At 43.0% G+C, this 23,159-nt stretch overlaps 1 protein-coding gene and 1 long non-coding RNA gene across 3 annotated transcripts; both read right to left on the reverse strand.

The window, feature by feature from the left end:
* Positions 1 to 10,223: 10,223 nt before the first annotated feature.
* On the reverse strand, positions 10,224 to 10,993 carry LOC136452200 (probable glutathione S-transferase GSTF1). Its single transcript, XM_066452837.1, has 2 exons — positions 10,914 to 10,993; positions 10,224 to 10,780 (listed from the first exon to the last, which is right to left on the reverse strand). Exons 1-2 carry the CDS (start codon positions 10,921 to 10,923, stop codon positions 10,320 to 10,322), a joined length of 471 nt encoding a protein of 156 aa, XP_066308934.1. The 5' UTR covers positions 10,924 to 10,993; the 3' UTR covers positions 10,224 to 10,319.
* Positions 10,994 to 17,482: 6,489 nt separating this feature from the next.
* On the reverse strand, positions 17,483 to 22,609 carry LOC136452201 (uncharacterized). Of its 2 annotated transcripts, none has more exons than XR_010758769.1 (3): positions 22,015 to 22,609; positions 17,957 to 18,044; positions 17,483 to 17,863 (listed from the first exon to the last, which is right to left on the reverse strand). It is a non-coding gene; the product is annotated as an uncharacterized lncRNA (long non-coding RNA). The 2 variants fall into 2 exon arrangements; XR_010758768.1 differs by having other exon boundaries at positions 17,957 to 18,101.
* Positions 22,610 to 23,159: the final 550 nt, after the last annotated feature.

Consider the following 23,159-nt stretch of genomic DNA (forward strand, 5'->3'; position numbering starts at 1 on the left):
AAAACCATGCTCGCCAAAGTTAGACCGAAATGAACCCAAGAGTGGGCCGCCCGACCTCCTACATGGGCCGGTTGGCCCAGCCTAGTTCCACCTCGCCTCGCGCTTCATCCACGATCAGGTTTGAGCCCAATACACTCTATTTTCATGTTTTGCTTTTCGTTTCGAATCAAATTAAAGATCCTTTGATAAACAACTTTAAAAATGAGGAAAGATTATTGCAGTCATGACTAAAGGACAGACTCATATAATACTTTTCCTAGAAGTAATGTTACTGTTGGGAACTTTTTTAGGGACCCCATGTTACTTAAGTTGTTGAGGAATGAGATATAGTAGAATAATAAGAATTTGATTCTTGATGTCTCGTTATTGGAGAATTTTATTCCAAATAGTAAAATGAATAGCTACACCTCTCCTTTATGGTAAGCAATGTCCTACCAAAGCCATATATAGACTAGAGAAACCTTCTACATATATTACTTGTTATTGTGTTGAGTTTGGTGAAACCTTGTGACCCTTGTTGAGAAATTTATCATGCTCTCAAGATCAAGATCGCGTACACTCCACATATACATGCTTGCTCCTACACTGGGGGTACACAACAACATGTTTTCCATCCACTCAAAAATGTTCTACTCGTATATTGGGAATAGACACAAAAAATATGATTGTTCGGATAAATGCTCCAAGTTCTTGTAAATGTCTCTCTTAAAAAGTTTCAATTGCAGAAAAAGAGGCACGGGCTATGCAAGAGTTTTTTAGAAAAAGAAAAAGTATTGGAAAAAATGGACAAGTGTCTGAGATATCTAAAACAATGGGTACTCAGATGCTAGCCTGATAAAAAAGGAGAAAGAAAAAAATGAATAAGATAGCCCATGTTTTCTTGCAAAGTATTTTCAAGTTTCAAACAAGAGGCATGTTTCAATGAGCATAGTAGAATTAGGTTAGCCACCACATACTCATCCACACACATGCACATCTTGATCTAAGAGTATGACATTTTTCTCCTTGGATCCTTGTTTTGACTTTATAATATATGCAATGCAAGTATGATTTCATATTCATCCCTACTTGAGCTCCACATAAGCTTTTAGAAGTAGGTAAAAAGAAGGCAAGAACATCAATGCCTTGGTGAGGATCTAAAAATACCATATATATAGAGTGATTTGAGAGTACTATAAAAGGAGAAGGTAAGCTATGTTTTGTTTTGAAAAATCTTAAATGTTTCTCCAATTGACTTGAATGAAGGAAGATGGTGATCTGTTTCAAGCTGTTCCATTCTTCAACCGCCCAAAGTTTCATGATAGACACTTTGAATCCTGCAGTGCATGTGTGATTGGGAATGGTTTTATGTTGATAACTTGTCCTAAGGTTATGTCTTGACTAATCCATCCTTTTATCGAGGATGAGTAAAAGCCTAAGTGTGGGGGAGTTTATTGACGGTAGTTAACATTCATCATAAACCATCAATATAACTTGTATAAATGACTAAAATAGATCTCCAATGTAGACATAGGGGTTTAAACTAACAAATTCCATGAGTTTTGGTGAATCTGTGTTTCCAACAGGATTTAATCACAAAATCGCCAAGGAGGACCTATTTGTCAAAGGAAATTATGGAATTTTGCCGCGTAAACAGTGTTTGAAGACTCTAGAAGACTCTAGGAGGCTCTCCACCAAAGCAGAGCTCATGCCCCTAACATGTGGGGCCAGCCGGCCCCACCTATAGGCTGGCCGGCCTATGGGTCCCACATGTCAGTCCCCCGTCGCTATGTTGGTTCTTCACTGCCATAAGGATTGCATCTCTGCCATTTATTCAAGTTGATTTGATCCGAGGGCTCAGGATTGACGCTGCGGCCTATATATACCTACCTGGACCCCCTCCTCCAGGGCATTGGCATTTGATCCTAAGAGCCTCAGGGCCAGAAACCCTAATCCATATTTCCACCAGGATGAGAGCTAGCAATCAAGAGAAGATTAGTCCTCCATAGGATCTAGTCTTGTATTAGAGATAGAGAGATAGAGTGAGAGGGAAGAGCTTTGGAGGAGTCCCAGCCTGTCGGTGCTCTCTATACGGCTTGTACCCTGGCGGAATAAAGTTCTTCTTGAGCTTGCTTCTGAGATTTCTCTGGTAATCGACTTCTAATTCAAGTAAGCATCTTGTTCGTATTGTTCTTTAGGTTTGCGACTCTCTTTTGAGTACTTAAATCCTTGTAGCTCCTAGGCTAAAGTAGTATTCATAGTGTAAGCGTGGTGCTTAGACTCGGTTACTCGTGGATGTACCCTATTTTCCGGATTGGTGGTAGCTCATAAAGGTGACTCTTATAGCCTCGTTGAATCCTTTGTAGTCCACCTTACGTTAGTAGGCCTAGCAGGACTTTGTTACTATAGGAAACATACTCCGCCAATGTGTTCTCTAGTAATATACCTAGAATTGATCAATAGAAGACAAAGCTTACCGAAGTTAGAACTAGAAGACCTTAGCAGTCTCTTCTACGCTCCTGTTATCTAGCCTTGATTGTGAAATTGGTTAAGTTAGATTTGGTTATTCTCACACATGTTTCCTCAAGTTTGATATAAAATTGGGTACTCCCGGTGAAGTTCTACATCGGTATAATATCCGTGCGCTTGCGGATTGCTCTATGTGCATTATTTTATACCAACAGTCCTCTTGCATTTTTTGCCCTAGCCATGTTGATTCATGAAACCTGCAAAACTGCACAAAGATGGCTAGTCAAAAACTTACGAAATTTGATGTATACTTCCTATTAATTCACAATTCAATTGATGTACTTCAGCATTCGGGCAACAATGCACCTATGTGAGTGTGATGGCTTCCAATTGAATTACAATGCACCAAACTTCAAATGACTTTAGCGGTACTTTTCAGCGAACGAACAATGTTTTCCTCTCACAACAAATCACCATAAGCCGAATTTCAGCGAAATGAACTAGGCCCCTAAACCAGGAACATTGCAATTAATTCTTACGAGAGATAGCGAGGAGGCCCGGGCGCCTTTAGATTGAATGACTACGAGGTCAGCGCCTTAGGCTTCCGAGGTAGGTAGCGGCGCGAGATACGGACTACGGTGGCATGGCAGAAGGAACCGGTGGTGCGGGAGCAGCCGATAGGCATTCCAGCGGGAAGAGCAAAGGCCGCCATAGGCGCACGGGCGGGCCGCATGACGATTTTGGCACCATGCAGGTTGGATATCTGGATGGGGGCGGCGTAGGTTTTCCTTTCTTTGGGCAGCAGGCGGCGGCGGACGCCCTGAGTGTCAGGACCAAACGGCCGGCGTTAGGTTTGGGATATTTAACTATTTGCCATCCTTTACGGATGGCACCCCTCTATTTGTTAGTTTTACATGGGCACCTACATAATTACCACACAAAACATTAAACCTACTACATATTTGCCATTTTCGCTGACGTGGCACGCCATGTGTGTATGCCAGCGTGGCTGTGAGCCCTGGAACCCCTACAAAAGATGCGAACTAACCAATTTACCCCTACTACCTTTCTCAGTCAACTTGCTGACGTGTGGGCCCCATATGTTAGATTCTCCTTACGGACATCCTGGATTCAATACATAATGATGGACGGCTTAGATTCCAAACACCAAAAAATAGAAGACCATAACATATGCCAGTGTCACGAGCATCAACCATCACAAAACTGCTCCGATTGAAAATCACTTTGATTTGATGTGAAATGATAGGGAACGTTGGGGCAACGCTTCAGGAACCACAACCGGCGTGGCCTTGCCATCGGTCACCTCGGGAACCCAACAACGTTGTTTTGGGCTACGCCATCGAGATGGCGTCCAACGTCCAAGATCAAGTGGCACAGTGCACTAAGTGGTCGGATGATAGTCTTTAAATAACTAGGAAGCAAATCCGTGTCACCGCCGGCGATGAGCAATGGCAAGGTATAGCACCAGCGAGTCATCTAGCGACTCGTCCAGCAATGAGTCTGGGACTTGGCAAATCACCACAGCGCCAGCGAGGAGGAGGAGGAGGTGGCTGAGGCGCCAGCAGTCGCCGTCAAGAAGGAGGACAGTAGCGACATCGATGGTGGGAACGTTGATAACTTTCCTGCCGTTCTGCTTCCATCGGGCTTCAAGGAGGAGCCGGAGGGCAGTGATCGCAACGGTGGGAATGTTGATCATGTCCCCACCGTTCTGTCGGGCTTCTCTCTGACGCCGCGCTACAAGAAGCCTAGGATCCCTCCATTCCCACCCGTCGAGATCGTGTCTAATGATGATGAGGAGGAGGAGGACGATGAGTCAAGCAAAGACACAGGGTCGGAGGCATCCTCCTCCTCTAGCAATGGCGGGGGCAGCGGCATCGAGCAAGACTAAGTCAATTTTAGGTGTAGTTAGTACTAGTAGTCTAGCCTAGTAGTACAACGGCAGGTGCATTGTAGTGCTTTTGAGGTGTCATTTTTGTGTATTTTGGAGTGCCCTCATCAGCATTCCCTATGTACCCATATAACATTAAAACTGAATCTAAGTATTCTACTATTACAGTGCTTCATTCTTGATTGTCTCACGGTCCTTCTTCCTCCCCTCTTAGAAGAGGGCACGCTAGAGAAATAAACCAATTTACAAACACAACAAAGATGGCACACTAGTTTAGCTGCAATAATGACAACATCCATCCTACACGAAATTAACAGGTCCATAGATAATCAAATAACATTGGTCCATTTGATCATGTCGTGACAGAGAGATACATCAAATGCAGCTTTATTCACTGCTTTGCTAATGACTCCAAGAACAAGAACAAGGGAACATAAGGAAGAAAGTAAGGCCTGCTCATGAACCCTGATAGGACACTATATCTACCATACCAAAAGACACCGACAAGGATGGCATGAACTTTTATGCGGTCCATGTCATACGTGATGAATCTTCTTTCCACCCTAACAAAGAAAATCAAATTCCATTCTGGATGAACTGTAATCGCTGTGTAGTCCAACTCATGATCCACATAACCAAATTGAATATTAGTCTTTTCAAACATCTTCAGCGTGCTGACAGTATGCTTCAATATCCATTTATTAGTAGAATAGTCTTCATGGATCTAGATTGAAATTGGGACATATTATGACCACCAACACCACCAACAATATATACATACAAGTGACCCTGAGCTTGATGGATGGAGGGTAGAGTACCACGCGGCCTAGGAATTTTCCTCCATGTCTTTCCCTCCATATCCACTACAAGTATCACAGAGTACCCCATAATGTGCAGAAAACCGTTAAGAACCACACTTGCTGAACTTGAATGTATCACATCATCAATGTCCTAGCCCCATTCAGATTCCTTATAGGTCCATTTTGTAGTTTCACATGAGTAGATCTCCACACCTAGGCACTCAGTGTCCTCATGCACCACAAATTCAATCACATGGAAGTGCGAGGAGGCTGTCGGATCGAACCCCAATTGAGCCTGACTGATAGCACGGATGCTAGGTGGCAGTAGCCACAAATTCTTGGTTGCCGGATTGCAGACGACATAACGGGATCCAGCACCAGCAGCCTCAACGCACGAGCATAGGACGAACCCATTGCCACAATCTAAGATAGCTACAATGTCCTTGGGAAGGGCAAGAAGGACAAGTCAGGGAATTCACTGGTGAAGCTAGTAAAGTTTCGCATGCCGTTCTCTCCGTCGTAGAAGAAGCCAGCCACAGTCAGGGGCAGCACCTTATGGTTGCGGGAGATGAGGCTATTCCAGGAGCGACAGACACATTTGCAGCAGAAGAAGGAGCGGGCAGGGAGGCGACGGATGATCTCGAGAACGACAACCTCTGTGAGGCTGGCCAGTGCGTTCCTCCTACTAGGGCCTCCTCCATTTCTTAGAGCATGTGATCATCAGTGTGCAGCAGGATGAGAGCTTCCTTACAAATAAGATCACTAAGATCTTGTGATCTTTTTTGGATCAATCCACATGTGTTGGGGTGGATTGAAGTAAATCTTGAGCTAAAGTTTACATCAATCCACCTCAATACATGTGGATTGAGATGAATCTGACAACATCCAAACATGGCTTAAAGAGGAAAATAATCCGACAAAGATCCATCACTGAAGTGCAAAAGCATACCTTGCCTTTGGATCTAGCGGCAGTGCGACGTGAGGCGTGCACACAAATAGCGAGACAAGAACAATGGGTCGGCCACGCAGGAGGTGGCGGCGGCCGGATGGCCTTATTAGGGCTTCAGTCTAGATCAAGGGTCTGGATTCAATACACACTAATGGACAGCACAGATTTCGAGCATCAACCATCACCGTATGAACTTCCCGATGGTTGTAACACTACCGTAATGCACTAACGTTGACTTCAGATCACCAACGCGCCCATTCAAACAATGGTTGCTCACCACCAGTTCATACAGTAATCCGACGTTGATATCCTGATCACCGCCGGATCTTACTATAGCGCACACGTCCATCATGGCACTGGTGGTAAAAAAATGTTATCTCTAACAGGTTCGTCGGGTGGCAGACATAGGACGAGTAGCTGGCGGTGAAAACCCTTCTACCGCCCGACCGACGGACGATACGGCGGTGAAGGTCGAGATTCTGTTCACCACCGGATCATAAACCGAGCCGGCAGTGAAAGCATGCATCATCACCTATTATTCGGCCAGGAAGGGGCCCATGGGTCATGAGCCAGCGGTGATACGTATCACCGCCGGTTATCTCAAAACCGTTGGTGAAGGTCCCGACGGTGAATAGACTTTCTGTAGTAGTGAATAGTAGTGAACATATTTCGCCATTGGCGTTGTGTTTTGGCCAATTACACATTTGAATGGTGTCCTGCAGCAAAATTGCCCTTAATTCAATTATAATGATTTAGACCTAAGGTGACATGATTATTAAGTTTAAGATTTTTTCGGGAATTATTAAGTTTAACCTAAATGTCACTACTATGAAATGTATTTACATTTTTGGAGAAGGGACATACCAATCCCCTGTGTCAAATGGTCTCTATTAATGGATAGAAAATCAAAAAATGAGTATTTTCTATTTATAGTCTAGGATTAAAACTCATGATCTTCAGCGCTCATGTAATACCTCTTTATCACAACACTACACAATCATTTGTGAATAAGTTTAGAACGCCATCCTTTTGTATTAACATTTCAAAATTTAGTATTGAATATATTGGGTGCAAACCACCCTCTCGGTGCAATCATGAAAATCCTTCCAAAAAACCTACTTAGAGGTTTCCAAAAATTATGAAATGATGCACATCCATAGTTCATCCAAAGATGAACGTTGTAGCAATAGTTGGGAAACAAAATCAATCTACAAAAACTCATATGGAAATGACAAATTTCGTGTGCATTTGCACTAGAAGACAAATTCACAGGAATTTTGTTTTCTAGTGCACCTGCACCTGAAATTTATCATTTTTGTGTGGATTTTTACACAATAAATTTGCCTCCCAACTTTTGTTATAACGTACATCTATAGATGAACTATGGATGTGTATCATTTCATAATGTTTGGAAACCTCTAAGTAGGTTTCTTGGAAGGGTTTTCATGATTGCACCGAGAGGGTGGTTTGCACCTAATATTTTCCCTGAATATTTTGACTGTTACATGATCTAAAATGAAAAGTTTCAACTATAAAATTTTAGATCTTATCAAGCACTGCAACTTTGGTATAGGCGTATCTACATGTGAGACTGTTTGAAAATATTGAAATCTAAATTATCAAAATATAAGAACTTGAAACGAATATTTGAGACTCTAAAAAAATTCAAATGGAAAACTTAGAAAATACAATCATGTAGATCGCATTGACCACTATAAGTTTGGTATTCACTATGTGAACATTTAGGGTCGTTTGTTCAAATTCAAATTTCAGAATCTAAGAACTTAAATCAAATATTCGGGACTCAAATGACTTCAAATCAAAATCTTGTCAACTATAAAGTTGTATAATGCATTGACAACTATAAAACTTTGTTGTAGATCATGCCAACATTGTTTGAAAATTCTAAATTTAAATATCAAATTTTAAGAAATTAAAATGATTTTTTGGTACTCCAAACAGTTTTAAAAAACTTGTCAAGCACAAAGAGACAACTGGGTTTTTCACATTATGTCGGATTGTTGCACAATTTCGTAGTCCATGTTGGAGAACTAAGAGCTACTAAGACTCGATTATGCTATCATTCACTAGCTAGTGAATCCAAGCAAGAACACCGGAAGCACTCCAGGGCTAACACTCTCAAATCTTACTTCTTGGCTTGGATGACTCTCCAAAGTTCCACTCTCCTCTCTATATGTGATGACAACACTAGTATGGAAGAATAGCTCCAAATAAGCTAGGGGTATATTTGGAGGGTGAAAGGGCTGCTAGACACCAGAAGAACCTGATAGATGCATATACCATCGGATGATCTGCTAGCCACTATCGCCAATGCCAAATCATGTGGCGCTCTGCTGACCTGGCTAGTTCCTATAATGACTAGTTGGAAATATACTAGATTTTTCTCTGCCATATTATATGCTAGTGTGTAACATATTAGCACCGAAACATATGGTGCAGTACAGAGACATGGAGATGGGAGTGGAGTTTTCCAATCTTCCATCAGGTGGAGATAACTATCGATTTGGGCAGAGAGTGACATACCAATCTGGCTTTAGATCACAAAGACCTGAACCTTGCAATCTTTGCATCACGTCTCCTTTGGTTATTAACCATGTCACAATCCGGTTAACCTCACCGAGAATGCTAATCCCAGCTACGAATCGAAGAACACAAGCAAGAATAAGATAAAACGCAACTCGGGTAAAAGTGACAATTGCGGATATATGAGTAAGATCTTGAATGTGGGGTTTTACAAACCAATGACAAGCGACTGTTCAAAGACAAATTGATGTTAAAAAAACCCAAACCATAACTTAGGCGACGATTACTGAATATATCGTCTAAGGGATGCCAAGGAGCCCTATTCGTGTCCCTAAGGAGTACCGACATGTTACAAGGCCCAAACAACCCAAAAGATGGACGCAACACCCTAACAGATTCTGGATGCAGATATGTTCGAATGATTTATGTTGACTTCGATTGAATTTTGATGTGCGACATGTGTCATTGGTTAGGTTATGAAATTATATTATCGAAAACGAAGTATGTATGCATCCTTTACGTCTGTTTTACTGCACGCTGCTCCTTTCATCCAGGATGGACTCCAACTTAACATGGATTGGGCCTCTATCTTGGCTTGGACGTCCTTGTTGGCCTCCTAAGAAGATGGCCAAGGTGGAGGAGGTCCAAGGAAAAGTGTGCGATGATCTCCACATGATTAGGGCATGCTCCAGCTTGGGCCAAGATCCCAAGGGTGAATAACAAGCCCATGACAACATCGTAGTAGCCGGCAGAAACAACCAACTTGTCGTGATGATTTAAAGACCTTGCCGATGGGAAATTGATGTAGGACCCGGCAGAAACAAACACGCTTTACACTCCGGATGGATGAGTTGTGGCCTTTCTAATGAAGTATTGTCGGGCTGTCCATGAACCGAATGTCGTGCTATGATGGTCTTGTACACCAAGATGGGTCTTGAACATGGTGCATCCACGTCCTATGAGTTACTTAGGCCACTAAAGCAGTCTCTCTGAGGTTCATAGCATTCTCAAATTAATTCCTAAACACACTGAAAGTACCGACACTAGGTAGCAACAAATTCTTACTAATATCGTTATGCATACATACAAACGAGTGCACCTTATTTTTAACTGTCGTGGGCGTATCCATATGTGCCATGTCTTCATCGTTACTTTAGATTATGTTTCATAATTGCATAGATAGATAATTTACATGTTGGTTTAGAGTTTACATGTAAATATCATCACACAACGGAGGCTTTATTATTATTACATATAATTGGTATTTCTCACAATATCAGAGGAGGACAAATTTTTAGAAAATATGCGTAATGGTTACTATTATCATGATGATTACAGTCCATCAAATTGATAACTAATTTTAGATTTTCAGTAGACTTTCTAAGATTTATTTTCTGTTAATCTAGCGAATATTACGAGGATCCATACGGAAACTCAGTTGAAATATTCAATTAGTAATAAGAAGAAGAAGAAGAAAAAAGCCTCCGCTGGAGCCTCCATTCACTAATAGTATAAGATAAGATAGAATGTCTTCGATCATACAACAAATGCGCAGGCGTTCTATCGAGCTAAAACTTTGTCGGAAGGAACGAAGGAGATAAACGCGTACACACCCCCATCCAATCCGCCGATCCAGCATGGTCGGCTTGTGCGTGCAATCAGGCTCGGATCACCATATCGGGGATAAGATAATCTTCTTTAGCGACGGCCGTGCCATTACTCTCTCCCACCACGCCTTAACATGAGGGTACGAGTCGAAGAGCGATGCGTGCGGCGTCGTCATGACGTGGAAGGTAAACGGGAAGTGGTTGAGGTCCGCGAAGCTGAAGAAGTCCCCGGCGAGATAGATATACTTGTTCCTCGACAGGTGCGCCTCGTAGACGTCGAGCACTTTCTTGAGCTTCTCCAGGCTCTCGTCCACCACCTTCTGGTTGGTCGGGGCGCCATGCTTGGCAGGGTACACGACGCACTCGTAGAAGATGGGCGCGATGGCAGGAAAGTATGTGTGCGCCTCAACCTCCGTCCACACGTCCACCATCGCGGCTTCCTCCAGGTTGCCTTCTCGCAGCAGGTCGGCATGGGACGCCTTGGAGTATTTGCGGAGCACGTACTTTGCGATTGCTCGCGACTCTGGAAATTGTTCAAAGAGATATAAGCACATGCGTGACGACGTTTACAAGTGACAAAGAAAAAACAGAGCAAGCTAGCGTTTATGTGGCAGTAACTAGTGATGAATTGAACTGGATTGTAAGCATATATATACCGAAGAGCATGATGTCCCCATCATGAAACGCCGGGATTTAGCCGAACGGCTGCAAGTAAATTAAACATCAGTATGCCCTCCATGTAAATCAGTTTCAACCACTACGGCTCTACGAGCAAAAGATTGACGGTGTCAAAATATTGACAGGGGTGCCAGCAGAGGACGAAGCATATATATAGATATAGTTAAATACAGACGCAGTGAAGAGACCAGTACACGGTTACATACGTTTCTGGCGAGGTGCTCGGCGCCCTTGAGCTCCTTAGCCATGTAGTCGACCTCGACGACCTCATACTCGACGCCCACCTCGTCCAGGCACGCCATGACCCTCGCCGCGTTCGCGAAGTTGGCCGTACCGAATGTAACACCCTAGGTGTTAGCCTTGCATAACTTGACTTACATAGTATGAGCATGATCATCAAGCATTCATATATAAGCATTTACACTTGAAACATTCGATTGAAACATATGCAACATTTCTTATTATTTCATGTTTCCATGTGTATATGCATATGATCATGAGTGTAAACATGTAATTGATTAATATGGGTCACAAAAACATATTAGCAACACTTAAGTTAGCAAAGGGAACATGGTTCATGAATGTCACCTTTCATGATCAAGCACTTAAGATTACATGGGTTGACCTGGATAGCCCTATGAGTGACCAATGCATGAAATGATTGTGTGACCTTGCAATTAGCTTAAACATGTTTAGAGTATCAATATGAACAACTTTGATATTCATGGTTAGGGGTAAATAGGTCATTAGGTCAGAGTTCAAGTACAAGTCATCATTTGAATGTGACATGTTTGACCAAGTTTGAACTATGTGCTAGAGACCTTGCATGGAGGTGGTCACTAAAGCAAAGTTGTAGTATTTGGCAAGAGGAACAACTTTTATTTTTGGGTCATTGACTGGTTTAGCTCCTAACATGCTTGAATTTGACTCACAAAAATCAGCAAATCAATATTTTCAACACGTAGCAAAATTTGCTAAGTCTTGTACCCTGACAGTTTGAAAACCTCAACTTTGGGATGAAATAACTCGAGTTGGGTGGTGAATGAGGTCTTGAGTGCTAAATAGAAATTTGAGCTGGTATATTAGTCTTCAAATTCGGTTTAGGAAATTTCAGCTCAAAGTCCACGGATTTGGAGTTGTCGTCGCTACAAAACTCGCTGTCAGGCTTACCATCGCGCGACTGAATGAACTGAATCGCCGTTCTCAATGGCCGACCGGTTTCAGAGACCGTGTGCCGCGTGGAGGTGGCGAACGCCGCGCGTCGCCGGTGCCCTGTCCCGCACGGCCAAGCCAGGCCAGAGCCGGCCTTTATCACCCTCAGCGTCCGCCCGAGCTATTCCGCGCTACCATTTCATTTCTCTGCCCCGCCGTTGCCATCTCGCTCGCTCGCATCAGCAGCCGCAGCACTGAGCGCTCGCCGCCGTCGCCCTTGCCGGCGCCAGCTCGCCCTCGCCGCTCCTCCGTCACCACAGCCGCCCCGTCGTGCGCGCACCGTCCCACCGCACCTGCTTTGCCTGCCGTAACCGCACGGTAAGCTTCTTTGCCACGCACGGCCGTCGCCATTGCTCCGCCGCTACCCTCCATCACCATGGTCCGGCCAACTCCGACCACCGCATGCCACGATAGAGCGTGCAATAGGTGCACCGTAGTTCGTTGATGCTCGTCCGCGCCTTAGTTGGAGCCGCCGTGGTCACCGCCGACGTAACGCTGCCGTCCAGCTCCGCCGAGCAGCCATGGCCGTCGCCGCCGTCCTTCGCGTCGATCATCCGCCCACCTAGATAGCTCCACACGTGCGCTAGGTCAAGGAGATCACGGTAGTCCAGGTCTCGTCGCCGGCGAGGTCACCGCCGATGAGATAGCGTCGTCCCGGACGCCTCCTCTGTTCTTCGCGTCGCTGACATGTGGGTCCAACTAGCGCGTGGGACCCGGCTGTGAGCGGCACAGTTTCAAGAGATGGGTCATTTGTTTACAGATTTGGTACAATCTTTGAAATTTGATAAGATGCGCTATGTAGCTTTAAAAATTGTGAAATAAATTTGGTAGTGTTCCTTAGGAAGTGTAGTATTTAGGAAAAATATGATATTAGCATTTTCAGTAAATTTTTTGGAAGATTTAAATTGAAACTTGAAATATGTTTTTGAATGCATGCAAACTTGTTTATTTTATATCTAGAGTTCATGTGCTCCAAAAATTATAAAATTTGTGTGGTAAGCTATTCTTGACATGTATGAGCTCTGGTAAAAATTTGAGGATCAGTGCATGTATAGATTTGTAGTTATAGATTTTTCTTTTATAAATAGGTAATCCTTGTATGAATTTTTATAAATTATTTATGAATTCAATATTCATGAAATTTGTTGGAGGTTATTCTAGTACCATATGGACGATAAGAAAAATATGAAATCTGTTGCTTGACACTTTTCACTAGGGTTTTCTATTTTTGCTATTGTAGGCCTTTCTGCCTTGTCATTTTTGTATAGAATGTTCTACTTGGTAAAAGGGCATGAAACTTTTACAGTAGTCATTTGGTAGCATTAGTAAGGCACTGTAAATTTTTGAGAATTTATGATACACATTTAGTGTAGGTTTATTATTTAACCTAAGTATCTAAATAAAATGATAAAGGCATTTAAATAAATATTTTGGGCTTTACCATTATGTTCTCTTGAGTGTATTTGGTATGATTGCACTGTTGGTAGACTTTATGTTGTAAAAAATTGAATACTTATATGAAGTAGAAGTATTGTTGCTTTATAATTTGAATTGAGCGGGTTTTCGGACAGATTTGGTAGTTTGGTATATTGCATGGTAACAATGGTGTTTTCTGTAAAAATGGTTAATAACAAAGTTGTAGAACACTTCTTCATGTATCTTGTGTTAAAATTTCAGGACCATAGACCAGAGGGTTTGGGAGTTATAGCTGTTTAAAATTAGTAATTCTGAATTGCTTACTCTCTGGAATTTCTAGACAGCACTGGGTTGCTTGTCTGTTTTGGTTAAGATAAATTGTGAATTAGCTTTTGGTAATTAAATAAGAGTTGTAGGAAATTTTATAAGCTTTCCAGAAAGTCTAAGATCACCACATTTGGATAAGTAGAACTGCAGTTATGAGTAAAATAAGTAGCTGCTGTTTTGTAGTGTGGTACAGGAATTATTGAAGTAGTTAATTAAATAATCAAGAAGAGATATGCACATACTCAGTAAAACACAATACACTTGTTATTACTTCAGCACCATGATGTTAAGAATACTTACAAGAGTGCATTCATCACGTATCATCAGATTATACTTGTCATGCATACATTCGTAATACCTTATGCCATATTCATGCATCTAGGATCGGAGGAAGAAATAACGTTGCTGGAGTTCGACGAAGTAGAGGAAGGGGGACCAGGAGAATCCTCAAGCCGCAGCTCCCGAAGGCGAGGAGCAGAACCCAGAAGAGCTTCCGGAGTGTCCTGATCACCGCCCCACTTCCTTTTTGAAAGGCAAGCCCGGGAGCATTTTAAGTCTCCCAGTATTTTACAAATGATTACTTAAGTCCTTATGATTGATGCATTAGGTTATAAGAATTGAATGAAACCACTTGATGCATATAAATTCCTTGTCCATATATATACACCGTTAACCCTGTGTAGGTCCAGGATCGAATATATGCTTAGCCATGCTTAGACCGGTAGAAGTCGGGTGATTTCCTGTCACCTGCGAGATATAGGTGGGTACCGAAGCACGGTTGGCTATTTTTGCTATCATGGAACAGAACCATGGGGTGATGTAAACTGAGGCCAGATGGAGTCTATGCGTAGGTTGACTCATGTGATTCCGTCTGTGCCGGTTAAGGACCGTACCGTTGTTGGTACTTCTGACAAGATTGAACGCATGCCTATCACTTAGTTGGCCGGATAACTCGTTCCGACCATGAAGCCGAGTAGCTCAACTCAGGCCGGGTCCCGTTCTGTTGTGCGCTCCTTGCAGGGAGCCAAACTGAGCCCAAGGGCAGGGTAATCCTGAACATCCTGGCATTTGGTGTCCCCGATTGTGCGGCGCGGTACGAACCCGCGAAATGTGTACCTGAGTTGTACCAAAGGTGACCTACGGCGACTAATGATCTGGTCTGCCTGGGTTTGTGTTAGGAATAAATTCCCAGCTGGTTGAAATCGATTCGAATCACCGTCTCTCCCGGATAGTGAGAAACTTGGCTAGCCCCAACATTGTAGTAACTGTGTTATGGAACATGATGGTTCGAATGAATATGGAATTATAATACCGGCTATGGTTACTATTGTATGCTTTTAAAATGATATACCACATGTTTGGCACAGGTTAGCGGCTAATTTAGAGATGGATAGTTATAATTAACTTGATAACGGAATCATAATTGTATAACTGAGTTAATCGCTTTTATGCAAAATATTGTCAAGCTATCTCTACTTATACAGCCTTGCATGATCCTTGGAGTCATTTTATTTCTGGTTTATGACGGGTAAGTCTAGCTGAGTATCTTCTCGTACTCAGGGTTTTATTTCCCATGTTGCAGATGGCACTGTGTACTATGGTTATTGCAAGAGTTGCTTCTATCCCGCTGTGGATCAGGAGTAAGCCTTAGGCAGGCTTCTTTATTAATCCCTCTACTTGCTTTTTGTGGACTGTGATCCTATTTTGGCACTGTACTAAACTATGTTGGAAACTTTACTTTCAAACTTAATTTGCTTCCGCTTTTATCTATCAAACTCGGTTTGTAATAACTTGGTTTCATACTCTGATGATGAAAATGTATCTGTGAACTTTATGTAATATGTGGCATGTGTGTTGAATCATGTACGATCTTGGTTGTTGTAAATCGTTTATCGAGACCCGTTGTGGTACTCGACGGACTACCGGGTTTATATAGGTTCAAGTATGACAGTGCAACCGCTTGCGGGCTGCTATTGTACTTGTACTCTTATAAATTAGTCGATTCTGCGACACCTAACACTGTCACTACCGGCGGCGCCATCTCTGGTCACCCAAGCTTCTCCCGTGAAAGAAAGCGTGAAAGAGGTCAAGGTGCGGCGCCGGTGCTCAGTTTTGCCTGCGGTATGCCTGGTGGTAGAGTAATCTACGCCTAAGGCCAAGTTGCTCGAGGACGAGGACAGAAAGACAAATACATCAGTGTTACTTCTTCCGTCCCTAACTAACTATCTGTCGTTTTCGCTTTTTGAGAATTAACTTTGACTAAATATATATTAAAAATATTAACATCTATAATACATAATTAATATCATTGATAGATATTTGAATCTCGTTTTTTAATAAATCTATTTAGAGATAGAAATGTTGCACGTATTTTCTATAAATTAAGTCAAACTTATTGACACATAAATCATAGCGACAGAATGTTTAGGAAGATAGGGAGCACGATGTTTGCTAGATGCCTATGCATAGACAGTAATGCCAGTCAATAGAGCAGACGTGGACGACAGATGGTCCTCGACTTCGGGAAAGTGATGTGTGAATGTGAGTGTGACACTCTAAAAAAAATTGCATAGTGACTCCACCTCAAAATAAGTATCCCTATACTATCCATGATGGTCAAACTTCTAAGTTTGCCTATATTTATAGAAAATATTAGCAATATTTGTATCTTTAAATAAATTTATTATAAAAATAAATTCGAAGATTTATTTAGTGATATCAATTATATACTATAAATATTAATCTTTTATATATTTTAGTTAAAGTTAAGAATATTTGACTCCTCGGGAAGCAAAATGACACTTATTTTAGGATAGAGAGAATATGTTAAAATGTCATATTTATATATAATTTATAAGACCATACACAGATAGATATAAGTTAGCAATTCACCACACAACTTAAGGATGACCTCTCTCATCAATAAACAAAGCGAAGGTCTCCCGGGCACTCTATGCTCAGTTCCGGCGAGGTGGCGAGAAGCCTGTTTGTTTGAACTTATTAGCCGGCTTATCAGCTAGAATCTATAGTATTTTTCTCTCACAACAAAATAACTTCAACCGACTTTAATACCAGTCGAACAGGCCCCTCGGCACCATCCAGTAGAAAGATGAATTCATTCTTTTCATGCAAGCAGCTCCACCTCTTAGAGCACCTCCACTGCTGCAACGAACCCATAAGGAAAGAATGAATAGAAGTATGGTTCGATAACCCCAACATAGACATCGGTTTTGTGGCCCCCATATAAAATGAAAAAAAAACTCTCTCCCTGCGGATCCACTCCTCACGTGACTGGACAAAAATTCTGCCCCATATACAATCTGTGTATAATAAATAGACTGGTCATAGAGCCGAAGTTTTTGGGATATACGTAGGAGGAAGTAGGCAAAGCTGTCTAGGCGCAACGGCACCATGCCAACGGCCATGCGCCCTGTACAAGTTATATTTTATTGAACACAAGGAATACAAGTAACTAGTATCACTAGCAGGAAACCCCGTGCAGTTGCGCGGGCTAGCAAGCATTACAATGTGCGGTGTTTTTATTATAAAATACAATTATGTTTGTTTCAGTTGAAAAGTAAAACCTCTTGAGTTGTTGCTTGTGGTTTGCCAATTTGTGATATATATATAGGCATGTAGAAGAATCGAGCATCTCAAACCGAAGCTGTACGGGGTAGGGAGCTTGGTATAAAAATCCATATTCATGCTACATGGATCAGGCTAGGGAACATGTTATGAAAATCCATAGTCATGCTACATGGATCAGGGTCTTTTCCTTGGAAATTTTGGAGTTGAGTGTTGAACTGTTGGATGCACAGTTTCAGATTATAATGCACATACACCAATTTGTGCAGCCTGTCATAGCCTGAACCATTTCTTCTTTTGGTATGAAGCAAAGCAAATGCGCTCCATCTTCTTTGACAGACACCTGATGATATGCATTGCGAGGCAATATGTAATTGAGGACACTGCCCTGCATAAGAACATCACCAGTCAGCTGCAAATAATTTTAAAAAGTTCACCTGTAGCATCTTACAGAGGACGATCACCATCAGCAGATGAATACCTGCAATGTTTGTGACATCTAGTGCTGATCACCGAGGTTCTGCATCTCCAAATAACCCTCTCAGAGCTAGGCAGCGGACAGCATGTAACTGTTGAATGTTAACACATTCATTAATTTTCCTTATAAGTAGTGTTAAAAGTTCATCCTGACATAAAAAAGAGCATCAGCAAAGATTGTGACACGACGAAAAAAGAGACCAGCAGTGAAGCAGCGAGGGAAAAGAGCACGTCATTGTTGTTTAAAAATGTTTTCACTATAATATTACATCATGTGCAAATGGCATCATAAGTAGCAATGAGACATCAGAAATGAAAATCGGTAATAGCCCATAATACTGCTTTGGAAACTCCATTTGTAAAGGTGAAGCATAGGTGTGGAAATAATGTATACTGGATTAATCACATGGTAGGATCTAAAATTTGCATCGGCCAAATCACTGACCGCACCAAACTTTAATATTAATATTTTTCACAGTTCTTGGAAATGCACAATGGTCTTGAATAAGTGGAGTACATGTAACATAATTGGATATTATTTGTTATAACTGAACCTTTGGCACCTTTTTTTTTCATGATTGCACAAAGTTAAATTCAGTAGCTGAATCTCGGTTCAGCTGTTCAAACCCAAGGTCTATCGGTACTACAGATAGCATGGAACTGAATTAACTTGCAAAACATGGCATCCTAGCCCTGAGCAACAATTGTCCATCGGTATTTCGCGGTATACCATGGAGAGGGCCTGCACAATTCATGCCATCTTTTAATGTGTTGGACGTTGACTTTTTTGCTGTAACTTGTAGCAGTAATATGTAAGCTGAGAAGGCCTGCTCTTTGACTCTCCGGCACAACTTACCTCAGAGCTCTGATCTATGACATGGATAATATATATATATATATATATATATATATATATATATATATATATATATATATATATATATATATATATATATATATATATATATTATTATTATTATTATTATCTCCTACAACTAAAAAAATAAAGTGTGGACATTTTTTGGTGCGACATTTGTTTTGGTTCGTCCGTCTGCCTACGCCTGCGATCCCACGATATCTCCTCGATTGAATATTGTCTGTCATGTGATAGAGAAATCACGGTAAAATAGGAAGTAGAAAATTATTGTACTATTCATATACACATTGCATGTTTGCATGCACCAGCATACATGGCAACGAGCAAAAGGAAAGAGAATTAACACAGAAAGAAAGAGAATTAAGACAAAAGGAACATCTTTGCATTTCTGAGAACCTTGCCAAATCTACCTACATTTAATTACTTCTCATCTTTGCATTTGCAACAGGAACAACTTTTTCCTCCTTTCATTTGGTTTCACGCTCACGTGTTCCATCGCCCTCGCTTGCTGCTTTTTACTGAAATTGCCCTTGGGTCTGTTCATTTTAAATCCTTTCTCCATATCCCCGTTCCCTAATCCATGGACCATCGCGACAGTAGACACTAGACACCATTTCTTGCGTGAACCATAGTTGATGTCATCTGTCTTCCATGGCTCAGCCTCCTAATCCTAAGAGAAGGTACCTCTCCCTGACTGGAGATCCGGCCTGTCAGAGGATCTCCTCGAGTCCATCGGGCAGTGTCTCGCGTCAGGCCACGACGCGGCGTCCTTCCGATCCGCTTGCTCCCCATGGCGCGCCGCCGTCCCGTTCGCGACCTTCGGGCTGCTCCTGCTGCTCCCGTTCGACCCCGACTCGGACCACGTCGGCTTCTACTGCGTCCCGAAGAAGGTCTTGTCCAAGACGCTGCCCGACGTGCGCGGCAAGGTGGCGTGCGGCTCCTCGTGTGGGTGGCTGGCGCTCATGGACGAGGCGGCGTCCGTGACGCTGCTGAATCCAATCGCCGGTGCCCGTGCCCCTCACGTTGAGCTCCCGCCAGCAGGCGAACACGTCACGGCGACGTCCTCATTGGAACGCATGTCTAAGGTCCACGGCCGGTGGGTCCTCCATCCCACCAACGGCTACAGGGATGCGGGTGCCGCAGGCAGAGCCATCAAGCTAGAAGACATGAGGGACGTGTTCTTCCGTGAGATCGTGCTCTCGGCACCGCCTGACGCCGCCGACCGCGAGTGCGTGGCCATGGCCATGCTTGGGTGCTCTACGGAGGTCGCGTTCTGCCGGGTTGGAGTCGACAGCGCATGGACGCTGCTCGACACCAAACTGGAGTTCTGCGTGGGATCCATCGTCCACTGCCAAGGCAAGTTCTTGGCAATCGACTGCACTGGAGAAATCTCCGTCTGCAGCAGCAACGCCGCCGACGCTACTCCAACCGCGACGCTGCTGCCATCGCTGTCGCCACCTGCGGGGCTCTGCCACTGCAACTATCTGGAATCAAACGGTGAGCTGCCCATTGTGGGTGCCATGGTGAGCACGTTCCACGAGACACAGAGCTTCACCTACAACAGCGCGATCTACAAGTGCAACCTCCAAGACCGTACGCCGGAGTGGTCCAGGGTGAGGGACATCGGTGATCAAACATTGTTCGTGTCTAAACATTTCAATGAAAGCTTCAATGGAACAAGTGTATTCAAGTATAAGGAGAACAAAATCTACATATCTAAGTCATTGTATGGGGATCCATATGACTTGGTCCATCGATAGGAGATCGTTGATATTGCTACCGGCGCTGAGTAAGGACAAGTTAGCACTGCAAAGGCTCAGAAAAGCTGCTGAGAAGGCCAAGGTTGAGTTTTTCTCCACTATGCATACTAAAACCTATGTTCCCGTTTATCATTGCCGATGCTTTTGATGCAAAGCAATTCAACTTTACCATGATCAGATATAAGTTTGAGTCTCTTGTGAGAGATCTCATAGAGGGACTCTCATTCTTTATGTGATCTGCCTCAAGAATACTGGCAAGACGATGGATCCATATTGGAATGTCGCACCAAAAAGTGTCCACGATTTATTTCCCATGAATACATGCGGGTACTATGATAACACTAACTACACCAAATGAAAGATTAGAGAGAATTTGCATTGCCTCCAGAAGGATTTATTTATTAAGTTCTTTGAACTCTACAGGTAGTTTTGAAATATCTGTTTGCATATCTTACCTCGTATCTTAATTCAAAATTTTGTAGTTTAATTAGGATATTTAGGTGATTGTATATATATAATATTCAATACAAGAATAATCTATGCATGATCTTCTTAAAAGATTTCTGCAGTGTAAAGACATCTTCGTTTTTCATGCATGCCCGTGCTAACGCTACGGTAAAAACAAAAGGACAATATATCAATTAAAAAATAAAAACAAAACTCATACTCAAAGTCAAAAAGATAAATTATGGATGCTTGAATTTTGTCATCCATTATCTACCGGCGTGCCTATAAAATAGACTGAATAAACAATTAAACATAGATAGAAAACTAAATTAATGAAAGGATCATTGCAAGACATCAATCATCTCATAGCTTCGGACAATATGACAAAGCTACTAAAAATTGTAACCGTGCCCTCACCTCAAACATTGTCCAGATAAATGGATTACAATGAAAGAAATAAATATCGGAGATTTCTTCCTACCAATATAAAACATTATCTTAGACGCATCACGGAAAGGTCTATAAAGTAGAGTTTGTGAGCCTGCGACGCCGCGCACTCCGTGACTGTGTTAAATTCATAAACTTTGCTTTTTGATTAAATATCACTTTAACGTTGGTATTTAATTTTTACAGTATTGTTATCTTATCGTGCGATCCGTGTGTTTTTAACATAAATTGTTAGTTATCTCGTAGATACACACGGACACGCTACCAGTAACATATCAAACCTAAAACACGGAATCATTTTTCTCTGCTTGTATAAGTGGTCTCCCTGTAGTGAGTTCTTAATTGTTTTCTTATTTTGTATTACAAATTTAAACTCAAACAAATGTTAGTAAACTCAAAACAATTTGTTTTCAAGGCTGTGCAGGCAGCATGCTATTTTTTCCTCTCTTTTTTTTCTGGTTTGGTATTCCATCGAGCGACCGAAAGGCAGAAGACAGCAAGGCGAAAGAGAACAGGGATTGAAGGCCTTACCGTGTATGGGGAGGAAGAAGGCGCCGTCAGAGCGGAACAAAGAGGGCAACTCCGGTGTACCGTGGCAGGCAGCTGTAACGGAGGTGGAGATGGCCGAAGAGGGCGTTTGGAGAGGTGGATCTGGCGCAAGTGCTGTCCCTCCGGCTGGCGCGGGCCTGAAGCCGGTGGACAAGAGCGGCGGCGGCGGACCCCTGCCGTGTGAGGCTTCCGGCAAGGGCTACATCCTTTCGTCTGTGGCCCTTAGCGGCTGCCGGACGGGCAGGCGTGTCCGCGGCTGTCAGCGGTGCCGCGGGCGTCAGTAGCCGGCGGCACCCATCACCTCCTCAGGACGGGAGGCGAGGAAGAGGAGAGAGCCGGCGATGGGCACGGCTGGCGCGGTGGGGCGTGGCGGCAGGGACGGCCAGGGTTACGGCGGCGCTGGCAGGGGCGGGGAGCGACGCGGAGGGAACGCAGGTCTGGCTGCGAGGCCGCGGCACAGAGGGTAAGCTGGGGCAGCGGAGGGCAGCGGGGCGTTGCGGGTCTGAGTGGTGCGGAGGGCGGCGGAGGCCATCGGGGAGCGAGCGACGCCGTGTCGTAGAAGGTTCGCGAGTCGCAATTTTTTTAATCCCCGCTGCCCGTACGGGAGGGATGACGGAGTCTGAAGTGGAGGAGGTGATCTGTAGACCGTTGATGGCAAATCGAACGGGCAAGAATAAGAGGTGACGTGGCACGATGTGGGATCAAATAGGTGAGTATAGGAGTAAGGGTAAGGTATAGATGTCCATGTGCCACATATATTATTTTATTTAGCTATGATTAGCATTTCTGCAGGATGTAATTTTACTTCTACATCTATAGTTCGCGGAAAAAGTCTACTTGACCCCCCAACTATCATACTTGGTCTACTTCACCCCCTCAAGTATGAAATCGTCTGTTTTACCCCCTGAACTATCTAAAACCGTCTGTTTTACCCTCTGGGGCGGTTTTCAGCGGCGGTTTTGCTACAGTAACAGCGGGTTTACTACAGTGACGGCGGGTTTGCTACACTACCCGTGGTTTTGAATTTCCTTTTTTTTATTTATTTTCGGTGAATTTTTGAAAAATCATAGTAAATCATAGAAAAATCATAAAATGAAAAATCTAATTTTATTGGACTCCACATGAGT

Source organism: Miscanthus floridulus, chromosome 5, assembly GCF_019320115.1.
Source record: "Miscanthus floridulus cultivar M001 chromosome 5, ASM1932011v1, whole genome shotgun sequence".
Lineage (NCBI taxonomy): Eukaryota > Viridiplantae > Streptophyta > Magnoliopsida > Poales > Poaceae > Miscanthus > Miscanthus floridulus.